Source organism: Betta splendens, chromosome 15, assembly GCF_900634795.4.
Source record: "Betta splendens chromosome 15, fBetSpl5.4, whole genome shotgun sequence".
Lineage (NCBI taxonomy): Eukaryota > Metazoa > Chordata > Actinopteri > Anabantiformes > Osphronemidae > Betta > Betta splendens.
In genome coordinates, this window is record NC_040895.2 from 18,329,231 (window position 1) to 18,350,113 (window position 20,883).

The 20,883-nt window shown below is 51.7% G+C and overlaps 3 protein-coding genes and 1 long non-coding RNA gene across 5 annotated transcripts in view; 2 read left to right on the forward strand and 2 right to left on the reverse strand.

The window, feature by feature from the left end:
- LOC114870735 (endothelial PAS domain-containing protein 1-like) overlaps nucleotides 1-7,426 on the forward strand; it is a 50,699-nt gene extending 43,273 nt beyond the window's left edge. For both annotated transcript variants that reach the window (XM_029175774.3, XM_055502721.1), the window contains exons 6-16: nucleotides 309-511; nucleotides 2,084-2,190; nucleotides 3,482-3,629; nucleotides 3,717-3,913; nucleotides 3,991-4,226; nucleotides 4,427-4,540; nucleotides 4,811-5,337; nucleotides 5,406-5,499; nucleotides 5,698-5,791; nucleotides 5,867-6,040; nucleotides 6,462-7,426. In XM_029175774.3, coding sequence (XP_029031607.3) covers nucleotides 309-511; nucleotides 2,084-2,190; nucleotides 3,482-3,629; nucleotides 3,717-3,913; nucleotides 3,991-4,226; nucleotides 4,427-4,540; nucleotides 4,811-5,337; nucleotides 5,406-5,499; nucleotides 5,698-5,791; nucleotides 5,867-6,040; nucleotides 6,462-6,613 — 2,046 coding nt within the window. In that variant the 3' untranslated portion in view covers nucleotides 6,614-7,426. The remainder of the gene's footprint in view (nucleotides 1-308; nucleotides 512-2,083; nucleotides 2,191-3,481; nucleotides 3,630-3,716; nucleotides 3,914-3,990; nucleotides 4,227-4,426; nucleotides 4,541-4,810; nucleotides 5,338-5,405; nucleotides 5,500-5,697; nucleotides 5,792-5,866; nucleotides 6,041-6,461) is intronic.
- Nucleotides 7,427-10,200: 2,774 nt separating this feature from the next.
- Nucleotides 10,201-14,230, reverse strand: LOC114870739 (uncharacterized). Its single transcript, XR_003788415.3, has 4 exons — nucleotides 14,192-14,230; nucleotides 10,998-11,046; nucleotides 10,742-10,831; nucleotides 10,201-10,360 (listed from the first exon to the last, which is right to left on the reverse strand). It is a non-coding gene; the product is annotated as an uncharacterized LOC114870739 (long non-coding RNA).
- A 1,713-nt stretch (nucleotides 14,231-15,943) lies between these two features.
- LOC114841883 (solute carrier family 22 member 7-like) lies at nucleotides 15,944-18,675 on the forward strand. Its single transcript, XM_055502722.1, has 9 exons — nucleotides 15,944-16,014; nucleotides 16,639-16,793; nucleotides 16,865-17,033; nucleotides 17,097-17,220; nucleotides 17,382-17,491; nucleotides 17,563-17,777; nucleotides 17,934-18,042; nucleotides 18,115-18,321; nucleotides 18,433-18,675. Exons 3-9 carry the CDS (start codon nucleotides 16,900-16,902, stop codon nucleotides 18,506-18,508), a joined length of 975 nt encoding a protein of 324 aa, XP_055358697.1. The 5' UTR covers nucleotides 15,944-16,014; nucleotides 16,639-16,793; nucleotides 16,865-16,899; the 3' UTR covers nucleotides 18,509-18,675.
- LOC114870736 (uncharacterized) lies at nucleotides 18,513-20,698 on the reverse strand. The gene is made up of 3 exons (XM_029175775.3): nucleotides 20,153-20,698; nucleotides 19,622-19,832; nucleotides 18,513-19,554 (listed from the first exon to the last, which is right to left on the reverse strand). Exons 2-3 carry the CDS (start codon nucleotides 19,785-19,787, stop codon nucleotides 18,830-18,832), a joined length of 891 nt encoding a protein of 296 aa, XP_029031608.1. The 5' UTR covers nucleotides 19,788-19,832; nucleotides 20,153-20,698; the 3' UTR covers nucleotides 18,513-18,829.
- Nucleotides 20,699-20,883: the final 185 nt, after the last annotated feature.

Consider the following 20,883-nt stretch of genomic DNA (forward strand, 5'->3'; position numbering starts at 1 on the left):
CACCAGCGAGGCTTCAGGCAACTGAATGAAGCTTATAACGTGTTGACTCACGACCCCGAAAAATGAGGCAATGAGCAGTTTGGGGCCTCGAACCACAGCTTGAAAAGGTGAACACGCTGTAAACTCTTAGCCAAAGGCTCTTGTTTCCCTGTATGACTGAGTTATGTGCACAATAATCCAGAGGAGGTTAAAGTAACCAATAAATCAGAAAAATGCAAAAAGATTAAATCAGCTGGAAAAATAGATGCAGGTTTCACATTCGAATCTGAAACAGAAATGAACCTCCAGCTTCTCTGCTGCTCCTCCAGGTGCTGCACTGCACCGGACACCTGAAGCTGTACAGCAGCTGTGCTCCCAGAGTCCTCTGCGGCGCCCAGGAGCCGCCGCTCGCCTGCGCCGTCCTCATGTGCCAGCCCGTCCCGCACCCGTCCAACATGGACGCGCCGCTGGACAGCAGGACCTTCCTGAGCCGCCACAGCATGGACATGAAGTTCACCTACTGCGACGAGAGGTGGGCGCCGCGCGGCTTCGGCACAGCAGTCACTGCACACACTGAGCTGAGTCTGTGGCGCTAAACCACGTTGTGGAGCCTGAAGTCAGAAGCCGGACTTTAAAATGGCTCTGACTTTTTACTGTGTCTTTAAACGAGTTCAGCTTCTTCCCGTTAAACCGGCTGTCGATGCTCCTGGAGACGAAGCTCTGACTGCACATAAACGCGCCTTCAAGCTGCCCCTGACGTCCCATCATGCACCGCAGCGTCTGAGCGGTGCCACGGAGCCGGACGGAGCGAATGACCGGTCCCGCCGGCGTCCAGAGGCCAAACGAGCGCTGCGGTCCTTTCCTCCAACTGGCACCAGAAGGAGAGGTCTGAGTTACACAAGCAGGTCCACGCAGACCTGTAATCTTATCAAGCTGCTCACGCAGGACAAAGGTTCCCTTTGGAGAAAATCTGTGCTCTGTGTGTTTCGTGCACACATCCGTGCGTGACCACTCTACAACAAGGACCCATTTTCTTTTTCCCTGCTTGGTGCAAATCTTCTCTCCAATTACGCAAATGAGTTTATTGTACGCGGCAGCAGGGACTTGGACTCATTAGGGAAGAGACAGAAAGTTTCTTTGCATCTGCTCTGGGACAGAGAGAAGAGGGACGAGGCTCGAGACGAGCTGAATCATCAAGAAGCGAAGCTGCAGGAAGGTCGTCCCAGATCAGACACCCGCCTGTTGCTGTAAACAGACAGGAGGCTTCATCGCCACGTAGCTGTTTGCACGTAAGGCGTCTGTGTCGGAGTAATAACACGTGATGACACCAAAACGCACACAAAACGCACACACGCGGCCCAGTGCCTCCAGAAGCCGTCGTGGGGCGTGGTGCCAGTCGTGTTGCAGCGGATCCGCCTCGTTCCTCGGGGCCGAGGCTGCAGCCGCCACCGTTAGAGTGCGAGGACGCAGCTCCTCTTCCTCGCTGCCTCTCAGACGTCTTCATTACAAACTCTTGGTCTTCATCCTTTAATGAGACGACAAAACCTCAGCTTCTATTTACACCATTTATAACAAACCATCAAGTTAAATGTGAGGATAAATTACGTGATCAAACACATCAGGGGCAGTGGAATCTTATTTAATTTAATTACATTTAAAACATGAGCAATTATTGACAACACATCATAAATTTTGCATGAAGTTGAAATGAAGATCATTAATTGGTTGATTTGTAACTACTCCAATGGTCAAACTCACCCTTTGATTTTCCATCCTCGAAGCCTCGCGTCCTGCGGAGCTTTGCTCATGTTCTCAGCTTGTTTGGTGCAGATTCAGACACAGTCGAACTGAACGCACCCTGAGTCAGAGTCGTTGCATCTGCAGCAGGTGTCAGTCTGTGTGATGCAGTGCAGTGTTTACTGGAAGAAAGTAAATCCTCACTAACAACCTGAACTCGTGATGGAGTGACAGACAGAGATTAGCCGTTCCAGGGAACGCGCGTCCGCCTCTGTTTGATTTGCAAATCATGTGTGAAGTCGTTTGAAGTTCAGGACGGAGCAGGATTTGATGGAATTAATAAAATCCTGCTCTGAATGTGTTGCAGGGTAACGGAGTTGATGGGTTACACTCCTGAGGACCTGCTGGGACGCTCCGTGTACGACCTCTACCACGCGCTGGACTCAGACAGCGTCACCAAGAGCCACCACAACCGTGAGAGCGCATGTGCACGCACGCACGCACACACACACACACACACGCACACGCAGTCACGCACGCGCAGTCACACACGCACACACACACACACGCTCTGTGAGGCTGCCTGATGTTCTCCTCCTCACACGTCACAACCACGTTAGCAGCATGTGAGCGTGTCCATAGACGTGTACGTGTGCAGAGCAGGAGGCTGGTGATAGGATGCTTTTTATTAAAGAGCTGAAGTCGCTGACGACCTGCTGAGGTCATCTGTCGGCCGTTCAGTCGGTCGCTCTGCTGAGGATCAGGACGGGAGGAGACGTGCTGTAAAAGCGCCTCCCTCAGGTCGACTCTGCTCCAAACGCAGCCGACACCCACACAAAAAGCTGGAGTCTGATTCAAAGGATCGATAACAGCGCAGACTGACTCCCGACCATCAGCACCGTTTACGGACCAGTGGATGTGTTGGAGCGGCTGAGTGAGCTGCTCGTCCTCGTCTTCGTCGTGACGAAGGCCTCTATCTCACAGCCAACGCGAGCTGTGAGCGGCCTGTCGATCAGCGCCTGCTGCAGACGCACACACGGCCTCTCTCTGACCAAAGTGCTGCTCCGTTCCCACGCCACCGCTGGACTTTGGACTTCAGCCAGCACTTCTCCTCCTCAGCTCCTAGTCAGACGTCCCAAATCTGTCGGTTTGGCTCATTTCGCAGCCTCAGCAAAATAAATACGTGTATACATTCAAAACAAATGAGGGGAAGATGAGAGACGGAACAAAGCTCCTGCAGTCATGGAGCGTTCTCACATCTTTACCAGTATTTACCATCCATCCATCCATCCGTTTTCTACCCTTTGTTCCCATGCGGCGTCTGGAGCCCGTCCCATCTGTCTGCGTCGACGGACAGGGTGCACCCTGCACAGGTCGCCAGCCCATCGCAGGGCCAGGATTCACCCAGTTTGAGTTATTCATCACAGCCAATGTTCAAACACAGGAGATGAACAGCAAAACCTGTTTACCTCTAATTTGCCTGAAGCCACTAAACACAGCTCAATTGGATGTAGAGGGAGAGGAAACTAATGGGGTCAATGAGCGTCAGTCGTCATTTTCAGAAGCACAAACATTTAGGAGCAGATGGTGACGTAGGTGAAGGCTGGTTCTCTGGCTTCTACCACAACAATAAACGTGTAGGACGGAACAAAGCTGCCTGTGACCACTGGCTGTCAACCTGAATATCATCATGGACAAGTGGCTCAGTTCACGGACTGTAATTGTGACCAAATGCTACGTCCTCAGCGCTCCTCTCTCTGTGCAGTGTGCTCCAAGGGTCAGGCCGTGACTGGTCAGTACCGGATGCTGGCTAAGACCGGAGGCTACGTCTGGGTGGAAACCCAGGGAACCGTCATTTACAACAGCCGGAACTCCCCAGCCAAGTGCATCGTGTGCATCAACTACGTCCTCAGGTGGAGCTGCCGCCTCATTTCTGCTCCGTTGATGATTCTTGTGTTAAGCGTTTGGCCTCATCTCACCCTCTGTCTCCAAACCTGCAGTGACATTGAGGAGAAGTCAAGGATCTTCTCCTTGGAGCAGACGGAGTCACTGTTCAAGCCGCATCACATGAACAGCTTCTTCACAGGTTTGACCGCAGAGTCCGGAGACGCCCTCTTCACCAAACTCAAGGAGGAACCGGAGGACCTGGCCCAGCTGGCGCCGACGCCTGGGGACACCATCATTTCCCTCGACTTCGGTGTGTATTTTCCTGAGCTCAGTGTGTGAGGGGTCAGTCAGCCTAGAACCACATCACAGCTTTGCCCTGTCCTGCAGGTCGCCCCGAGTTCGATGAGCCCCAGCAGCCGGCAGGATACGCCCAGGTGTCAGCCGAGGCCATGCTCCCTCCAGCGCCTCCGTCCTGGGCCGGCGACAAGCACCAAGCCGCCCCCCCAGCGGGTCAGACCCCGGCTCCGGCGCCGGTGGACATGGCCGGCATCGCCAGCCCATTCACCGTGCAGCAGAGTCTGCCCCCAGACAGCGCCACCCCGAGCCTCAGCAGCTGCTCCACGGTGAGGACTGTTAATTAGTTGGGTGTTGTGCTGAGCCAGGCTCATGCTGGTGAAAGGTCATCGTCAGTGGACCGCGTGTGAGAGAACCGGGGGAGGACATTTGGAAGGAGCAGGCTCTTAGTGGTGAATGGTGCCTTTGTGGAAGCTCGGCTCTGGCCTCTCTTACGTATGTTCCCTCTTGTGGTCTGGTTCCTCTGCAGCCCAGCAGCCCAGGTGACTACTACAGCTCTGTGGAGTCCGACCTGAAGGTGGAGCTCACGGAGAAGCTGTTTGCTCTGGACACCGAGGGCGGCGGCGGCTCTGCAGACACAGAGGTCTGTTACTGTAAACAACTTCATCACGCTAAATTAGTACTTGTTGTATTTCTGCATCACAAGTGGTGGATTATGTAGATTAGTCCAGTTGGTAGTTCTCAGTTATTGAGTCATAGTTTTATTGCTCAGACACAATAGTCTTAGCGGCACATTTAATAAGTGTTTTACCTAAATGGCAGCTCACAGCACAGATTATGTTCATGCATGATAAGAGTTAAAGCTGCCTTTAGCTGCAGGCTCCTGCTGGTAAACATGCTTTTCTTTTCCCAGAGTGACATGGACCTGGAGACGCTGGCTCCATATATTCCCATGGACGGAGAAGACTTCCAGCTGAATCCCATCATGCCAGAGTCGGAGCCTATCGAGGCGTCTTCAGCCGGACCCCTGGGGAGCAGCGGCAGCCTGGCCCAAACCCACCGGGCCACCCCACAGAGCTTCAGCAACATTGCCAGCCTCTTCCAGCCCCTGTCGCCGCCACCTCACCCTCAGGCCCACTACCCGCCCCAGCAGCCGGCGTCCTGGTCGTCAGGGGAGAAGAGGAGCTCCGGCCAGAGGAACATGGACCGTCGAACGGAGGCCTACATGATGGGACGCATGCAGAATCCACCGTACCAGGCGCCTGCCAGCACCCCTCTGTCCTCCATGGGGGGCAGGCAAAACCTGCAGTGGCCTCCAGACCCTCTGTTAACATACCAGCAACACGCACGAGCCAGCAAGGCCTATGGGATAGACGCTTTGTCTGGGGACGATCGTCCGTCCTGCCAGCAGGGCCTGACGCACCTCATGCAGAAACAGAGGTGATGTCACTGCTTATTAGACTTCAGTGCGTTCGCTTGCCTCCATTTAACGGTGTGTTTGTTTACAGGTCCACTGACCGCTTCGTACAAGCCTACAGAGACATGAGTCCAAGCAGACTGGCCGTGAGCAACAGCATCAAGCGCTCCTTCAACCAGATGGTGGTGAGTTACTGCAGGTTCCCAAACGGCGGGAAGTCTTCAGTTATGGATGACTGGTTGATCTCATCTCAATTTACCTTCAAATATTCAGTAGGAAACTAAAAATACAGAGTGCAGGCAGTAAGTGAAGCTTTGAGAGTAAATCTCATTTATCATTAAGGAACACAATGCAGACTTTACGTTGGTGCTGATGTGTTTCAGGCCGAATGCAAGCCACCAGAAGTCCTGTGGAAGAAGATGAGAAGGGACGGCTGTGGCATCATGGACCGCTCCCTCAGCGCAGGATCCCTGGCAGGTATTTGTGATGACGATCGCATTCTCATCTCGCCGTTACGCACCAGACAACTGCATGTGTTGCTTTTGTTCCCAGACTTGGGGATGGGCAGGATGGCACCGGGCAACGTGTCTTCGTGTCTCAGCTCTCTGCAACAACACAGGAAGTCTCAGCATCCAGGAAATGGGATCGTTGGTGCAAAGAAAATGTTTCCCCAAAAGAGCTGTTGCTTCAGAGAGTATAACCCGCTGCCTTCCAGCAAGTCTGAAGGTGACGTCAACTGAATTCCTATTTATAAGATGGTTTGAAAGATCATCATGATCCAGGTGATGTCGTCTGGATGTTGCCTCACAGCATCTGGCCTGAAGCCTTTCACCATTCATTCAAGGAACCTCATTAGTCTGGGGAACGTTGGCTGGAGATCACATCGTCGTCCTCTAGACCTGATAAAGGCAATAACCAGTTTGATGAAGTGAAACCAATCCGAAGGACAGGTCTGTAGTCTCCAGTCAATGTTCCCAGATCATGCTCCTTGGATGAGTAGTGAAGGACTGAAGAAAGTAGCTGCCAGAAAAATTCACGTGGCCAAACCTGACGGCAAATGTTTGTGTTCATGTCTATGAAGCATTTGTATGAATACGATGAGTTCTGGTCGAGTTACTGACTGAGCTGCTCACGTTTTCCTCCTCAGGTATAGCCAGCCGTTTGCTGGGCCCTTCCTTCGAGACCTGCTGTCTGCCGGAGTTGACCCGTTACGACTGCGAGGTGAACGTTCCACTGCAGGGAAACCTGCACCTGCTCCAGGGCTGTGACCTGCTGAGAGCCCTGGACCAGGCCACCTAGAGCCCGCCTTCCACCCCAGCCGCAGACCAAGACTCAACCTCTGTACCTTCCTTCCTCTGGGCTTCGTAGGTGCCCGGAGGCTAAGCTACCTATAGGAACTGGTATTCATGTAACCACATCCTGCCTTAGCCTTATTTAGCTCATTAGGTCGGGCCCACGTGCTGTTCCCTGTCCTTTGTAGAGTTCTGTACCTAGACAATCTATTCACGTGAAGATATCAGGGTCAACCACTCACACCTGTACCCCCAGCTTCTAAGCTGACAGTGTAGAACAGTTGCTGTGCAATGACACAAACAACAACACGATTCTGAAAAGATGGACCGATCTGAAGGTCTGGACGGCGAGGTATCGCTGGTGATCAGGTTCGGATGGACAGGCTCACGTGAAGCCATGAGAGGACCAGCGCTAAGCCCCCACACTGCAACCCCACACCCACAACTAGCAGCTGTGTCAGACTTGGCACAGTGGGATTCGATGACCAAGGCTCCTAACGGGCCTAGAACCAGACCCAGTCTCCTTCACTGTTCTTTTACTCCAAGCAGCCCATTTATGTAGATCCTGTCCATCAAGCAACAAATGGGTATCATGACCTGGTTCTGAATTGCTGCCATTTTTGAACCCAATAGGAGCCGAGGACTCGTAGGTTCTGCTAAACCTTCCAAAGATGACTTTAAATCACTGCAGTGCAATATCTGGACTCCAGCACTTTAATTAGCTGCCCCACATGAATTCAACCAGGGGAGACGCTCCCGTTAGCTGCTATAAAGCCAACTGTTCCCAGCTTTTGCTTTGCTTCAGAACTTTGAGAGAGCTTTTTCCTTTTTTTAGATTTTTCAGAATTTCAAAGGCCAGAAGGGATTAAATTAATAATCCACATGAAACCAGAATACAGAAATGTCTGTATGAATAATTATAACGATCTAGTTAGAATAATATGAAATTTAGTTTATGTAACGTAATGTTATGTTACGTATCTTCCATGTGACAGAATAGAAAGTATTACGTTGACTTATAACATCAAGTGGATCAGATCCAACACCTACAGCTCCACGGTTTTCATAGTTTGGTTTCATTTGAGACTTCGAATCAGAACGATGATACCCATTTCTGCCTGTTCTGACTCCACTCTATCCTAAATTCTGGAGGATTTGGAGTCAATCAAACTGCTTTCTAAGTGAGCATTAGATCGATTTGGGTCCATTTTACTTTGTGCTTTATATTATGTTGAATATAATCTATAATTCACTTGTTGAACTGAAATAATAGCTTTTACCAGATATCCCCATGTTGTTGAGTCCAGATCCAGGGGACACGATGCTGTTTGCTTCCTCACGCTACCAGAGAAACACTGGACACTGCTACATGTTGCTCTACTCTGTTTCCCCTCTTCCTCTTTTCTGTCATATCAGCTCCTTTCACTATTGTTTCTTATTGTGCATCATTAAGCTAAAGTTTCTACAGCCTCGGTCACTGAACTAACCGCTGACGGAACAGTAACAGAGGCCAGTGAGCTCTCACTGAAGCGGAGCCTGGCTCCTGGATGCAGGTTGGACGCTCACCTCGCTGCAGTGAGGGTTTGAAGCACTTCCGCTTGGCTTCAGTCCAACGTGGATCTCACTGAGGTTTCACCGCCATGCAGCTGATAGAGAGAAGTGAAGCGTGAATGGTTCCACTGTTCTGCCTCTCGTGTACACCTCCAGGCAGTTTATTGGTTTCTGTGCACAGTCAGCGTTTGTCCTTCAAATGTGAGAAACTGGGAACAAGTGTGATTTTCCCACATCACATTCAAACTGTTTTGACTAAACATGAAATCTGAAATCCAAAGACAAACACTTTGTCACATGCTTGAATGAATGTTTGCGACAAATAGCAGCTGATTAATATTCACTACATGAAGGGGGGGGGGGATCATGAAGCAACACTTGACACACCAGCTGTTAGTCAGTAGGAACCAATGTCTGCCTGGAACGGCACACGTTGCCTTGACCATCACAGAGCCGACTGAAATGCAGAGCATGTGGATTTGGACTTTAAATGGAACTGGGCCGTTCAGACGTGCGAAGGAGGGCGGTTGCGGGATGTGGGGACGCCCCAGAGAACCGTCGGAGCCACTGACGAAGCCTTCAGACAGAATTCGAGTGGGACCAAACTGAACCCAAACGTGAGATCAGCCGTTGTTACTCTCACTCCGTCCTTGTCGTCTTTGTGTGGTGACCACTTCCTGTATGAGTTGAGAGCTTTGTACATGTTACGTATTTAAAGCGACTGTGTTTGTGTCCCGGTACTTTGTCCTCGCTTCCCTGTAGTGGATCAGAACCGGCTCAGTGCCGTTTTGGCTGTCGTGGCTGTTTGTGTTTTATTCTAACGTATCTATGGACTCTGTTGCTGGCCAGTACTGTTTGTTTCTGCTTTAAGAAAAACAACTAAAAAGGTTGAGATTCAAGAGAATGCCACTTTGTAGCATTTTAAATAATGTAAAGAAGGCGACGCTGCCACATGAGCCTGGGTTTCCAGTTGCATGTGTAAAGCGGTGCTTCAGGACTTTTATCAAGCCCTCGGCTCGGATCCACTAACGGTTTTCTGATGTTCTCTGCTTGGCTTCCTATTAATCTGCTGTATTGTGCCTTAACGTGACACAAACCTCATTCACCCTTCAAGTGCACAGTTTGTTGACTGCATCAGAACCAACGTGGCGTTTCCTTCAGTGTTCGGCATGTTTTGGTCTCAATCGATGAGGATCACTGCGTTTTTGGAACAGATTTGAGGATTCAGTGAAACTGGATGCTGTAGTATTACCCGTGGTAACGTATGTGCGATGAGTTGGCCAACAGGAAGTCGATTTTGGAATCCAGGCCGGCACAGAGGAGAAGCCCAGGAGCCAACGTCCCAACGACAGGCTTTCAGGAGGAGCTAAAAGGAGGAAATGTGGATTTCTGTACAGCTGAATTATTAAAACAAAATCTAAATGTTTTAAAAAAGCACCAGAACTAAACACTGGAGACAGATGCCAAAGGTGGGTTCATCTCAACAAACTGTGCTGCTCGAAGGCTTCACCCTAAACTCAAGTGAGCAGTCGTTCCAGGACTTTCACGCTTTTATTGCACATTTGTTCTTTTAAGACAAATCTGTCATTTGTCTTGTGTAACAGGGTTTTTTGCTACGGGATCCAGGCTCAGCTACTGTGTTCTGTTTGTCAGTGTCATACACGTATATTAGCTACATTTCTATCATGCTACAATACATATTGATCTTATATTGTTATCATTGTTATTACAACTATACGGAGGAATTAACCTGATGAGACGTTTGTGTTTCTCCACTGATTATTATTAAAGCATATTGATCTTATGCCGCCTCATCTGGTTCTGTTCACGTGTTTCTATTACTATTCGGGATCAAAAGTAATTTTTTTTTGGTCCAATCAATTTCTAAATAATAAAAACTTAATGATCAGCTTTTAAACTCTTTTAGCATCAGGTCCAGTGGGGCCCTGTTCTGCGCCACATCTGCTCCACTACATTCCTCAAGTATTAGGCCTTTCTCATCCATTAGAGCGTGAATAGGTTAGAAGAGTCTCACACAAGAGACAAGAGATTCATCATTTAATACAACTTCGTAATCACAGATCCGAGTTTTATCAGACGAAGGCTTGTGATGCTTGAGTCTCGACCTTTGCGTCACCAATGACGACCAACATTCCTGAGCTGAAGCTGTGCTGTAAAGAGGAACCAGCTACGATCCTCCAGGCTGATAAAGCAGAAACAGGAAATATTTGCTCAGAATTAAACACATGCATGTTAATAAATTCTCGTTGTGTCCTGTTATTAATTTGGTCGCCTGTAGTTTGAGACAAAACCTGAAACAAATGTCAAAGGATTCGTTAAAGACACGGCCAGTTAAAAGGTTGACAACTCATTTATCTCTAAAGGGAAGAGTGGACCTGCTCCTAAATGGACCTGTTCTAGTCAGCGCTGATCCAGCTCCCCTCGGTCCTGGAGCCGTTCCTTCGCTTTCTTATTAGCAGCGTCCTGCTTCTGCTGGTTTGTACTTGTTGTATTTTGCCAGATTCTGCGTCGCCTGTTCACATGCACATCGTTAACACATCCTGAGGGGAGGACGGCTGTTTACCATTCAGATGTCCCGTCCCGTCCGGGTCCGGCCACCGCGGCCTCACTAAGCACTGTGGGAACGCTGCCGCTGTGTCCTTTGTTGTTGTTTCTGCATGTGAACGTCAGTGATTACGAGTCTTTAACGAGACGCTGCCCGTTTCCCTGTTGTCTCAACATGTTTCTGTTTTGGAACGAGACGCACATCCTCTGCTCGGCGTGGACGGATCAAATAGATCCAAACTGACACAGATCAAAATAGACTCAAAGTTTCCTACCTTCAATCGCCAGAGCGGTAATTGGGCAGTTTCAGGACACATCGTGAATCTACAAAAGCAAACACACAGATTGTAGAGGAATGAAAAAAGATCATCATCACTGTAACAACGTCATGAATGAGATGATGCCGTGACCGTCCACATTCAGACAAGATTCAATTGGCTCCGTCTAAAATTAGAGCAGCTTCACCACAGAGTTAAACCGGATCCCAGAACTTTAAGTAACAGGCCACTTGGGAAATCAGAGGCTCGTACACAGTGGTGCCAGCAGATCTGATGTCCTGCTGTCTGTTGATGTGCCAACACTCATCTTCCTTCCTGCAGGATGGCAGCACTGATCGGAGGACGCAGGTAAACATGTGCGACACGCGCTCGCGTCTTCGTTCAGGGCCTTTGTTCCCCAATTCAGAGCCTGTTGTTTGCTTTGGGAGGGGAAACCAGGAAACCAGGAAACCAGGAAACGTGGAAGAAGCCGGCGTCTCGAGCCGACCCGCTTCCTGCTGCGTGTGTGTCCAGCGTCTGCAAAACAATCAGACTGCTGCAAAGTCCTCAGACCTCCAGCCTCAGCAACACAACGTTGCCATAGCAACGAAGGCCAAAATAGTCCGAGTCCAGGACTCATCTAGGAAGTCACAGTGATCAAAAAGAGACAAGTCCACAGGCCTCATCTCAGTTAAGGTCCGGGCTATAAAGACCACGAAGCCAGAACAGGGGTTCTGCCAAGTTCTGCCAAGGTGCACAAGGACGACCATCAAACCTTCTTGGTAGAAGGATCTGGTCTGAACTGCGGACCGGGCTCTGGTGGGGTGAAGCCCAAACACAGCTGGACCTCGCTCCTACAGGTTCTGGTCTGGCTGTGGACCAGCCCTAGTTTTGTGAAGCCCAAACACAGCTGGTTCAGCCCCGGACCTCGCTCGTGAAGGTTCTGGTCTGAACTGTGGACCGGGCTCTGATGGGGTGAAGCCCAGACACAGCTGGGTCAGGCCTGGACTTCACTCCTGAAGGTTCTGGGTTTGAGAGACACACAAAGAAAGGAATCAGGATCAGTATTTTTCACATCATCGCTGACCCAAACACTAAACGCATTCTTCCAGAAGCAGCAGAACCAGGTATCAACGGGTCAAACCGGTGATAAACACCGGGCAGCGCCGTGTTGCGCTGGGAGCTTCTCATTCCTCAGCTGGAATCTGTCCGTCCGTTGGGAAATCAGACGATCCAGGGACAAACTGTTTATATCCGGGTCCAATCCCAGGACAGAGAGCTGCTTGGACTGGGACCGACCCCCAGCCAGGACCCAATGTCACTGTAAACAAACATCCAGTTTCCCATGTTTGAGTCACAGACGACTGGTTTAACGTGGGATCCAGCGCTAAACGTTGGTCCAGTGTTTAACAGACGTCCATCCTCCAGCCACAGCAGACACGGCCCGGTTCTGGTCTGTTCAATCTACCAGCCAAGAGTCCAAAAGGTCACATCAGAGCAGACGGAGACTCTGGTTCCGACGATGAAGCCGGTCGATTTGGCCGTCACCGCTTTGGTTCTGTGTGGCCTCAATACAAAGCATCTCTTACGTCACGCACCAAATGAAACAGCGATTGTCTGATTTCTGCTTTTGTTTTTCTGTGGGAACTCGTTCAGAAACACAATCCGAGGCCAAATCAAGCCAGTCCCGGCCCAAACTGTGTTCAGCAATTGTTCTGAACTGGGAAGCACGAAGACAAAAAGCTTACGCAATGATGACTCAGGCGCTTCCCACTGTGACCCTGATGAGGACGGAGCCAGAACCACAGCAGACGGCTGGACGGGAGCCCGTCACACGGTCCGGGTTCGAGTCCGTTCATGTGGTGAAACCGGGTTCATCCATGAAGAAAGCAGCGTCACAGGGTCCGGGTTCGAGTCCGTTCATGTGGTGAAACCGGGTTCATCCATGAAGAAAGCAGCGTCACAGGGTCCGGGTTCGAGTCCGTTCATGTGGTGAAACCGGGTTCATCCATGAAGAAAGCAGCGTCACAGGGTCCGGGTTCGAGTCCGTTCATGTGGTGAAACCGGGTTCATCCATGAAGAAAGCAGCGTCACAGGGTCCGGGTTCGAGTCCTTCATGTGGTGAAACCGGGTTCATCCATGAAGAAAGCAGCGTCACAGGGTCCGGGTTCGAGTCCGTTCATGTGGTGAAACCGGGTTCATCCATGAAGAAAGCAGCGTCACAGGGTCCGGGTTCGAGTCCGTTCATGTGGTGAAACCGGGTTCATCCATGAAGAAAGCAGCGTCACAGGGTCCGGGTTCGAGTCCGTTCATGTGGTGAAACCGGGTTCATCCATGAAGAAAGCAGCGTCACCCCTCCTCCATTAACATCTCTGAGTCGTCTGCAGTATGATGATGGGGGCTAAAACCTCCATGATCAAGTGATGCAGCAGGCGACTGCAAACACTCAGTTACATCATGACATCATCGCTCTGACCCCCCGCTGGTTCTAAGCTCCACTCACTGTCAACGGTTCTGCGTGGCTCCGTGTCCGACTGTCCCGACTCAGGCGAGCTGTACTTTCTTATCTCTCGGACCGCGTGGCCGTCTGCCTTCTGACCTCCGGTGACCTCCCGGTGACCTCAGAGCACTTCCTGTGTGAACAGACGTACGCCGACCTGCAGGAGCGGCGTTTCAGCCGTCGGCTGAGCTTCCGGGGGGAGGTGGGGGTGGGGCTCAACCTCCTGTGACCTGATCCAGAAGCTGCTGGGTTTTCAGCTTGCTACTTGAAATTCTCCCAACGGTAATTAAGCACAGACACTTCCTGTGCTCATTGGCATAAACGTCATTTTAATATCACAAGCATCACTCACCGTACGTACTGAAACATGTACGTTCCGTGTTCTACAGCTTTTAAACTGAAAAAATTCATGAAGAACACGACGTTTTTCATAAACGTGAAGCGGTTTTGTGGTTTTGTTCTTTTCCCCTGCCTCCCTTGTTATTTGTTCAAACCTTCCCTTGTTCTTAATAGAACCATTTACGTCTGCTCCTCACTTAACCGAATTTCATTAAACAGCTTGTTCGGTTCAGAGAAGCTTTGTCGCCATCTACTGGACAAACCGGTCACTGCAGCTTGAACCTAAAAGCAACGCAAAAGTTCTTCACTAACACAAAAAAAACGCTTCGACTTCTGTACATTTATGTGGACGTTAGTGACGCACTTTACTTACTGAGCAGCAGCACCGTTGTTCAGATCACGTGAAGACGAGACGGATAACGAGCGCCAACCACCAACCAGTCGGTCATCCGGTTGACGCGGTCCCTCGTTAACGCGTAAAAAACCGACCTGGAACATTAACGGGGCCAGTGTTTCAGCCTCCGCTCAGACGCCGTCCTTTAGTTTAACAGCTCCGTGTGGATCCAATGCGTCCCTGGGTTGTGACGTCCTGCTGATTGTGGCCTCACCTGGAGCTGCCGTGACGTTGGTCGAGTTCCTTTCGTTTAATTCGCGGTTTAATTAAAGCTTGAAGCAAACTGTGACCACTTGTGTTTCACGTGATTCCTGATTGTTTGGCCGCTTTTTGCCGCAGGGGTCGCGGTTGCGCTGACGACAGGCGAACGTCTGGGTCACGTCACAGTTAATCATTCACTCACACGGACTTTTCCTCTGTTGTTTGCTGTTGTTGTGATGATGTCAATAACAAAGCTCCGTTTAATAAAACAAAGTCCCTGTCAACGCTGGTGTGTGAATGTTCACACGTTCATTAACTGATTTCTGCTGCGTGGACGTTTACTGTTGATTGGCACTGGACACTGTGTTCCCAGATTAGATAAAGCTGGAACGGATCCAGACCTTTACGGCCCTGAAAACGCCTCCGTCCGAGGTGCCAGAAATAGTAGCGCTGTTTTTCCCCTCAGCGGCAGAGTTCATAGTCACTGCTTCAGCCATGACCACCGGAGCAGCTCGAGGTGAGTTCAGCTTCTTGGCTAGAACTAGTGGTAGTTCTGACACCCGGTTTGATTGTGCGTCGTGAGAATCCGTCCACCTGCGACTTTTGCTGCGTTTCTCTGGTTTTTAAAGTTGAGGCTTGTGTTGATCTCAGCTGCTGCCTCAGTGTGCCGCTCATGAAGGAGCTGTGTCTCAGGCTCAGCTCACATTTCATCACTGGGTGGAGGTTTCCAGTCCTCCTCCAGCGCTGAACTGGCCCAGTGGCAGGACCGGAAACCATTTCACTGACTGTCCAAACTCCTGATGCGACAATACGACTGCTTCTAGTTCAGTGGATAAAAGACGTAGGTCGGTCTTTCAAGCTAAAAATGAGAATGCACAGATGGAGTGATTGCTTTTATAATACTTTTATTCATGTTTCATGATCATAATTCTTCAGTGTGGATGATGCGTTGCTGTTCTTTGGAACATGAAACCACCAGGGGACAGACAGTCTGAGAAACAAGCAGAATAAGACGCGTGTGTCGTTTCTTCAGGAGCCACAGACACCGCCATGACGTTTGATGAGGTCCTGAGGACGTGGGCGGTTTCGGGCTCTTCCAGTTCTGGTTCTGGCTCTGCTGTAACCCCCCCCCGCATGCTTCTGCCCTGTAACTTCCTCCTGAACAACTTCATCGCTGCGGTGCCTCCTCACCACTGTGACGTCGGCGCCGCCCTCTGGAATCTGACCCTGGAGCAGAGGCTGAGGGCCGGCGTCCCCGCGGGGCCCGACGGGAGCCCGGCGTCCTGTGTGATTCACGAGAGCCGCGCTCCGCCGCCGTCCGACGGCTCCAACGGCACCGTCCGCCGACGGTTCCGTGTCAGAGCGGTTCGTGTACGACAACTCCACCTTCGCCTCCACCGTGGCCACAGAGGTGAAACACAGCAGCGATTGGAGGCTCAGCCTTCACACATACTGTATGGGGACGAAAGCACCTTTGACTTACAGTAACCTCCTGTTCAGTGGGACCTTGTCTGCGACAGAAGAGCCTGACGAAGACTGCAGCACCATCTTCTTCATGGGAGTCATGACAGGAGCCGCAGCCTTCGGCTCTTCAGCGATAAGTATGAGGACGGACACTGATGGCTCGGTGCGGCTGAACCGCAGCTGAGCTCCTCCTCTCCTCCTGCTGTCCTCTTCCTCCTCCCTCCTCCTCCTGCTCTCCCCTTCTCCTCCCTCCTCTCCTCCTCCTCCCTCTCCTCCTCCACCTCCTTCCTCTTCTCTCCTCCTATGCTTCTCCCTTCTCCTTCTCCTCCTCTTCTCCTCTCCTTTCCTCTTCACCTCCTTCCTCTTCTCCTCCTCCTCCTCCTTCCTCTTCTCCTCCTCCTTCCTCTTCTCCCACTCCCCCTCCTCCTCCTTCCTTTTCTCCTCCTCCTCCTACTGCTCTCCCCTTCCTTCTCCCTCCTCTTCTCCCCCTCTCCCCCTCTCTTTTCCTCTTCTCTCCCCCTTCCTCTCTCCTCACCTCCTCTTCACCTCCCTCCTCCTTCCTCCCCCTCCCTCCTTCCTCTTCTCCCTCACCTCCTCCCCCCCCTTCCTCTTCTCCCTCTCCTCCTCCTCTCCTCCACCTCCTTCCTCTTCTCCTCCTCCTCACCTCCTCCTCCACCTACACCTCCTTCCTCTTCTCCCTCACCTGCTCCTCTCCCCCCCCCCCTCCTCCTCCCCCCTCCCCCTCTCTCCTCTCCCCTCAGGTACGGCAGGAGGACCAGCCTGCTGGTTGCCTACTTCCTGGCTCTGGCGTTCGGCTTCTCCAGCGCCTTCGCCAACTCCTTCGTCCTGTTTGCGGTGCTGAGGTTCTTCACTGGGTTCGGCCTGACGGGAATCAGCATCACCACCATCGTCCTCAGTGAGTAGCCGTCATCCGGGGGTCTCCAGCGTCTGTGCGGGGCTCGAGCGCTCTCCTCGTCCTCCTCCTAGGCATCGAGTGGGCCGACACGGGCCACCGGGCGCTGATGAGCGTGTTGGGCGGCCTGTCGTGGCCCGTGGGCAACATGATGCTGGCCGGCTTCGCCTTCGTCTTCAACGACTGGCGAGCGCTGACCATGATGGTGACGGCTCCGCTGGGGCTCGGACTCCTGACCTGGTGGTAAGAGACGCGGCTCGGTCCAGACGGCGCCGACGCGCCACATTGACCCTGCGCTGTCTCCAGGTGGGTTCCTGAATCGGCTCGATGGCTCTCAGCCAACGGGAAGGTGGAACGAGCCCAGTTTTACCTGGACAAATGTGCGAAGTTCAACAAAAGAGAGAAACGGCCAAGTCAGAGGAAGCTGGAGGTGATTAATAGAGTTGCCGTGTGATTGGACACAAACATTAACCAAAGTCGCTCCAGTCCATCGGCTGCTTGTGCTGCGTCTGCTCTTCTGGAGGGAGCTGAGGCAGAAGGTTTAAAGCACGAAGCCGTTTAACATGTCCTCATCTCTCACCTTCCGCTCAGACTCTTTCAAACACAGAGCGAGTACAAAGGCAGGACAACAGCTACACGTACCTTCACCTGATCAAGACTCCGAGGATGAGGAGGGTGACGCTGCTGGCCGGCATCGTGGGGTGGGTCTCACCTGGACACAGTCAGACCTCAATCAGCCTCAGTGCTGAGCCCGTCCCCTGCTGCTTTGCAGGTTTGGCGTCGCTTCGACCTATTACGGCATCAGCCTGAACATCACTGGGTTCGGCCTGAACATTTACCTCACGCAGTTCATCTACGCAGCCATCGAGCTTCCTGCCAAACTGATGATCTACTTCCTCCTGGACGTGGTTGGACGGAGGAGGTGCCAAGCGGGGACGCTGTTACTGACGGGAGGCTGCATCGCCCTCAACATCTTCATCCCAAAAGGCTGGAACACAGATTCCACCACGCGTTTGTCATATGTGTCATACGTGAAGCTGCTGTAAAACACATTGTTATGGCTCATCAGGCTGCTGTGATACTCTCTTCCTCACATCAGATCGTAGCTGTATGTGAACGTGTTGCTGCCTCCTTGCTCTTCAGACTTGTGGCTCGTCCGCGCCGTCGTTGCTGTTGTGGGTAAAGGCCTTTCGGAAGCTTCCTTCACGGTGGTGTTCCTCTACGTGTCCGAGCTGTACCCCACGGTCATCAGGTCAGTTCCTGCCTCACAGACACGGAGGTGGGTGATTGGTACATGTCCTCATAAGGCACTGGGCTTCCCCAGACAAAACGGCCTGGGCTACGCCAACTTCATGAGCCGTGTGGGCATGTCGGTGGCCCCCCTCATCCTGCTGCTGGAGGACGTGTGGCCGATCCTCCCTCAGATCGTCCTCTCCACCGGCGCCGTCCTGTCCGGTCTGGCCTCCCTCCTGCTGTCAGAGACGCTGAACGAGAGGCTCCCAGAGACCATCGCCGACGTAGAGAAGCCGAGGTTGGTAAAACCCGTCAGCGCCATCAGTGCTGAGAACAAGTTCAAATGAAACCGACCCAGAGGTTCAGAAGTTGGAGGGAAGTGACCGCTCTGCTACTTGGTTTCTTACAGAACAAAGGGTTCTTCTCTCTCTCTGGAGCCGTCGGGACTTTCACTGGAGACAAAGAGCACAACAGAAACCTTGTAGACAGTTTCTGGTTTTGGAATGTTCATTAGCTTGACATCACTGTTTTATTAGTTTTATGCATCTGCTACTACTCACTTCTTTCTGCTACATTTACAGTTTTCTATGTCAGATATTTTTTGCTTCATATTCATGTAAGACCAGCTGTGCATTAAACCAAACTGGCCACAGTTCGACTCAGTGAAGGTTCTTTGGGACAGTTGACAAACACACAAAAACCCAAGCGCATGTTACACATCTCCACCAAAGAGCCGAGCTTCTGCCGTGTCCTCCAAAGAACCACACGGATCATGAACTGGTTCAATCCAGGCTCATGGACACGTCTTAAAGTTCTGTGTCCACAGTCTCAGCCACACTTGGCACAGTTGGACCCGTCGGGTCTTCGCGTCTGGGGTTGGGACAGCAGGGCATCGCCTGCAGCACCTCTTTAAACCCTTTGGTCATGAATAAGTAGAGGAAAGGGTCCAACAGGGGGCTGAGGTAGAGCAGCAGGTGAGACACCAGCCCAACGTAGCTCACCACCTGCTGGAAGGACAGCGCTTCCAGCAGGACGCTGAGGATGAAGGGGCTGTAGAAGAGGGTGTAGTTGGCCCAGATGGCGCCGATGCCCCACACAGCCCTCCGCCTCTCGGCCGTCGGGGGCTCGGAACGAGAGCAGATCAGGGCTCTCCACGAGTCCAGGGCAAAGAAGAGGAGGAAGGGGAAGGGGGACAGCAGTGCCACGGCAAACCACAGGTTGTACTTGAGCAGGGCCAGGCTCAGCACAGCGAACGGGGCGGCCCAAAGCAGCAGCGCCACCGCCGGAGACTGCCGCACCCGAGCGAAGCAGCCCAGACACTGCGGGCAGGCCAGCTGCAGGTGGTGCTCCTGCGCGATGACCAGCATCAGAGTGATGTTGGAGGTGACTCCAAAGTAGAAAATGAAGTCCGTGCCGCTGGAGGAGAGAACGGAACCGCCGTCCATGTTCTGGTTCACAACGGGCCGGCTGAAGAAGCTGATGACGTCGGAGACCAGGAGCAGCATGACGTGCATGGGAACCTTGTTGTCGCCTGGAGAGGCAGCAGAGCACAGCATTAGAGCCGCTCGGCTGCACGGCGGCGGCCGTGGGGGACCAACCTTTGGACATGTTCTTCAGGGCGTAAAGGGCCAGAGCGATGGCCGGCAGCCCGATGCCAAAGCTCAGCCAGTTGATGACTGCTGCCACCTGCACGGTGAGCGTGGCGTTGGCCGTGAGGTTGCTGCTGATGGAGACGGCTGCTGCCAGCGCGCTGCTGTCAGCCATGACGGGTCACATGACCAGACGGGCAGGCGCTCAGCTGGTCGGTAGCTTCAGTCGGATCAGAGAGCGACGTCAGTGCAGAGCGACGGGAGGACATGAGAAAAACACACATCAACACTTTACGAACAAGCCGGAACTATAAGGAGGAACCTCACAATTACGTCAAACATCATATTTCAAAGTGTACTTTTGATCAACTTAACATTTGATTCCCACTAATGGACCAACTTCTTTAGTGGAATCTTTTTTTTTTTTTTAAACATCTTACTTTGCAGACTGGTCCAATTATTCCATGTTTCAACTAGTTCTGAGATAAAAATGGAGTAAGGATAAAAAAGGCAATAGTTGGTTCTGGTTTTGGAACTTACCCGTGACAAATGCTGACTCAGCTCCAGCCACCGATCCGTTTGCACAACCAGGTCCAGTTTCTGTCTTGGCGTCAGTGAACAGGCTTCAGGTTTATGTTCTCTAGGACATTTATTGCTGCAGAGCCGAGCCTCCTTATCTCCACAGAGCTCAGGTGCTTTAAATGAAGCTGAATGTTCTACATCAGTCTGTGCTTGTGACGAGGCAGGAAATGAAGATTTGCATAAAAGACTGACATTCATTTATTGAACAGTACTTATCTCTAGGTGTGTTTGCTGCTCAGCAGACACCACTTTTACATTTCCACGCTAATAAACAATTGCAAGGCAGATGTCTGTGACACACACACACACACACACACACATTCTCTTGTACTTACGTCGAGGTGAGGACCTCCATTGACATAATGCCCCCCTAGCCCCTCACCCTAACCATCACAAATAAAGGCAGAAGTCTAACCTTTGCTTTAATCCAAACCAAAACTCAATTCTAACCTCAGCCCTAAAATCACATCTTGACCCTCAAACAGGCCTTCAAAGAAGTGAGGACCGGCCAAAATGTCCTCACTTTGGTAGAAAAAGACGTCTTTTGGTTCTCACTTTGATGCAAGTACACACACACACACACACACACACACACACACACACACACACACACACACACACACACACACACACACACACACACACACACACACACACACACACACACACACACACACACACACCTCCAT

What these genes read in the sequence shown, in the direction of transcription:
- LOC114841883 (XM_055502722.1), top strand. Translation starts at nt 16,900, where the DNA reads ATGAGCGTGTTGGGCGGCCTGTCGTGGCCCGTGGGCAACATGATGCTG. An exon ending in CAAGTCAGAGGAAGCTGGAG is followed by an intron (nt 17,221 to 17,381) that starts GTGATTAATAGA and finishes CCTTCCGCTCAG; the next exon opens with ACTCTTTCAAACACAGAGCG. An exon ending in CTGTACCCCACGGTCATCAG is followed by an intron (nt 18,043 to 18,114) that starts GTCAGTTCCTGC and finishes GGGCTTCCCCAG; the next exon opens with ACAAAACGGCCTGGGCTACG.
- LOC114870736 (XM_029175775.3), bottom strand. Translation starts at nt 19,787, where the DNA reads ATGGCTGACAGCAGCGCGCTGGCAGCAGCCGTCTCCATCAGCAGCAAC. An exon ending in CCTGAAGAACATGTCCAAAG is followed by an intron (nt 19,555 to 19,621) that starts GTTGGTCCCCCA and finishes CTGCCTCTCCAG; the next exon opens with GCGACAACAAGGTTCCCATG.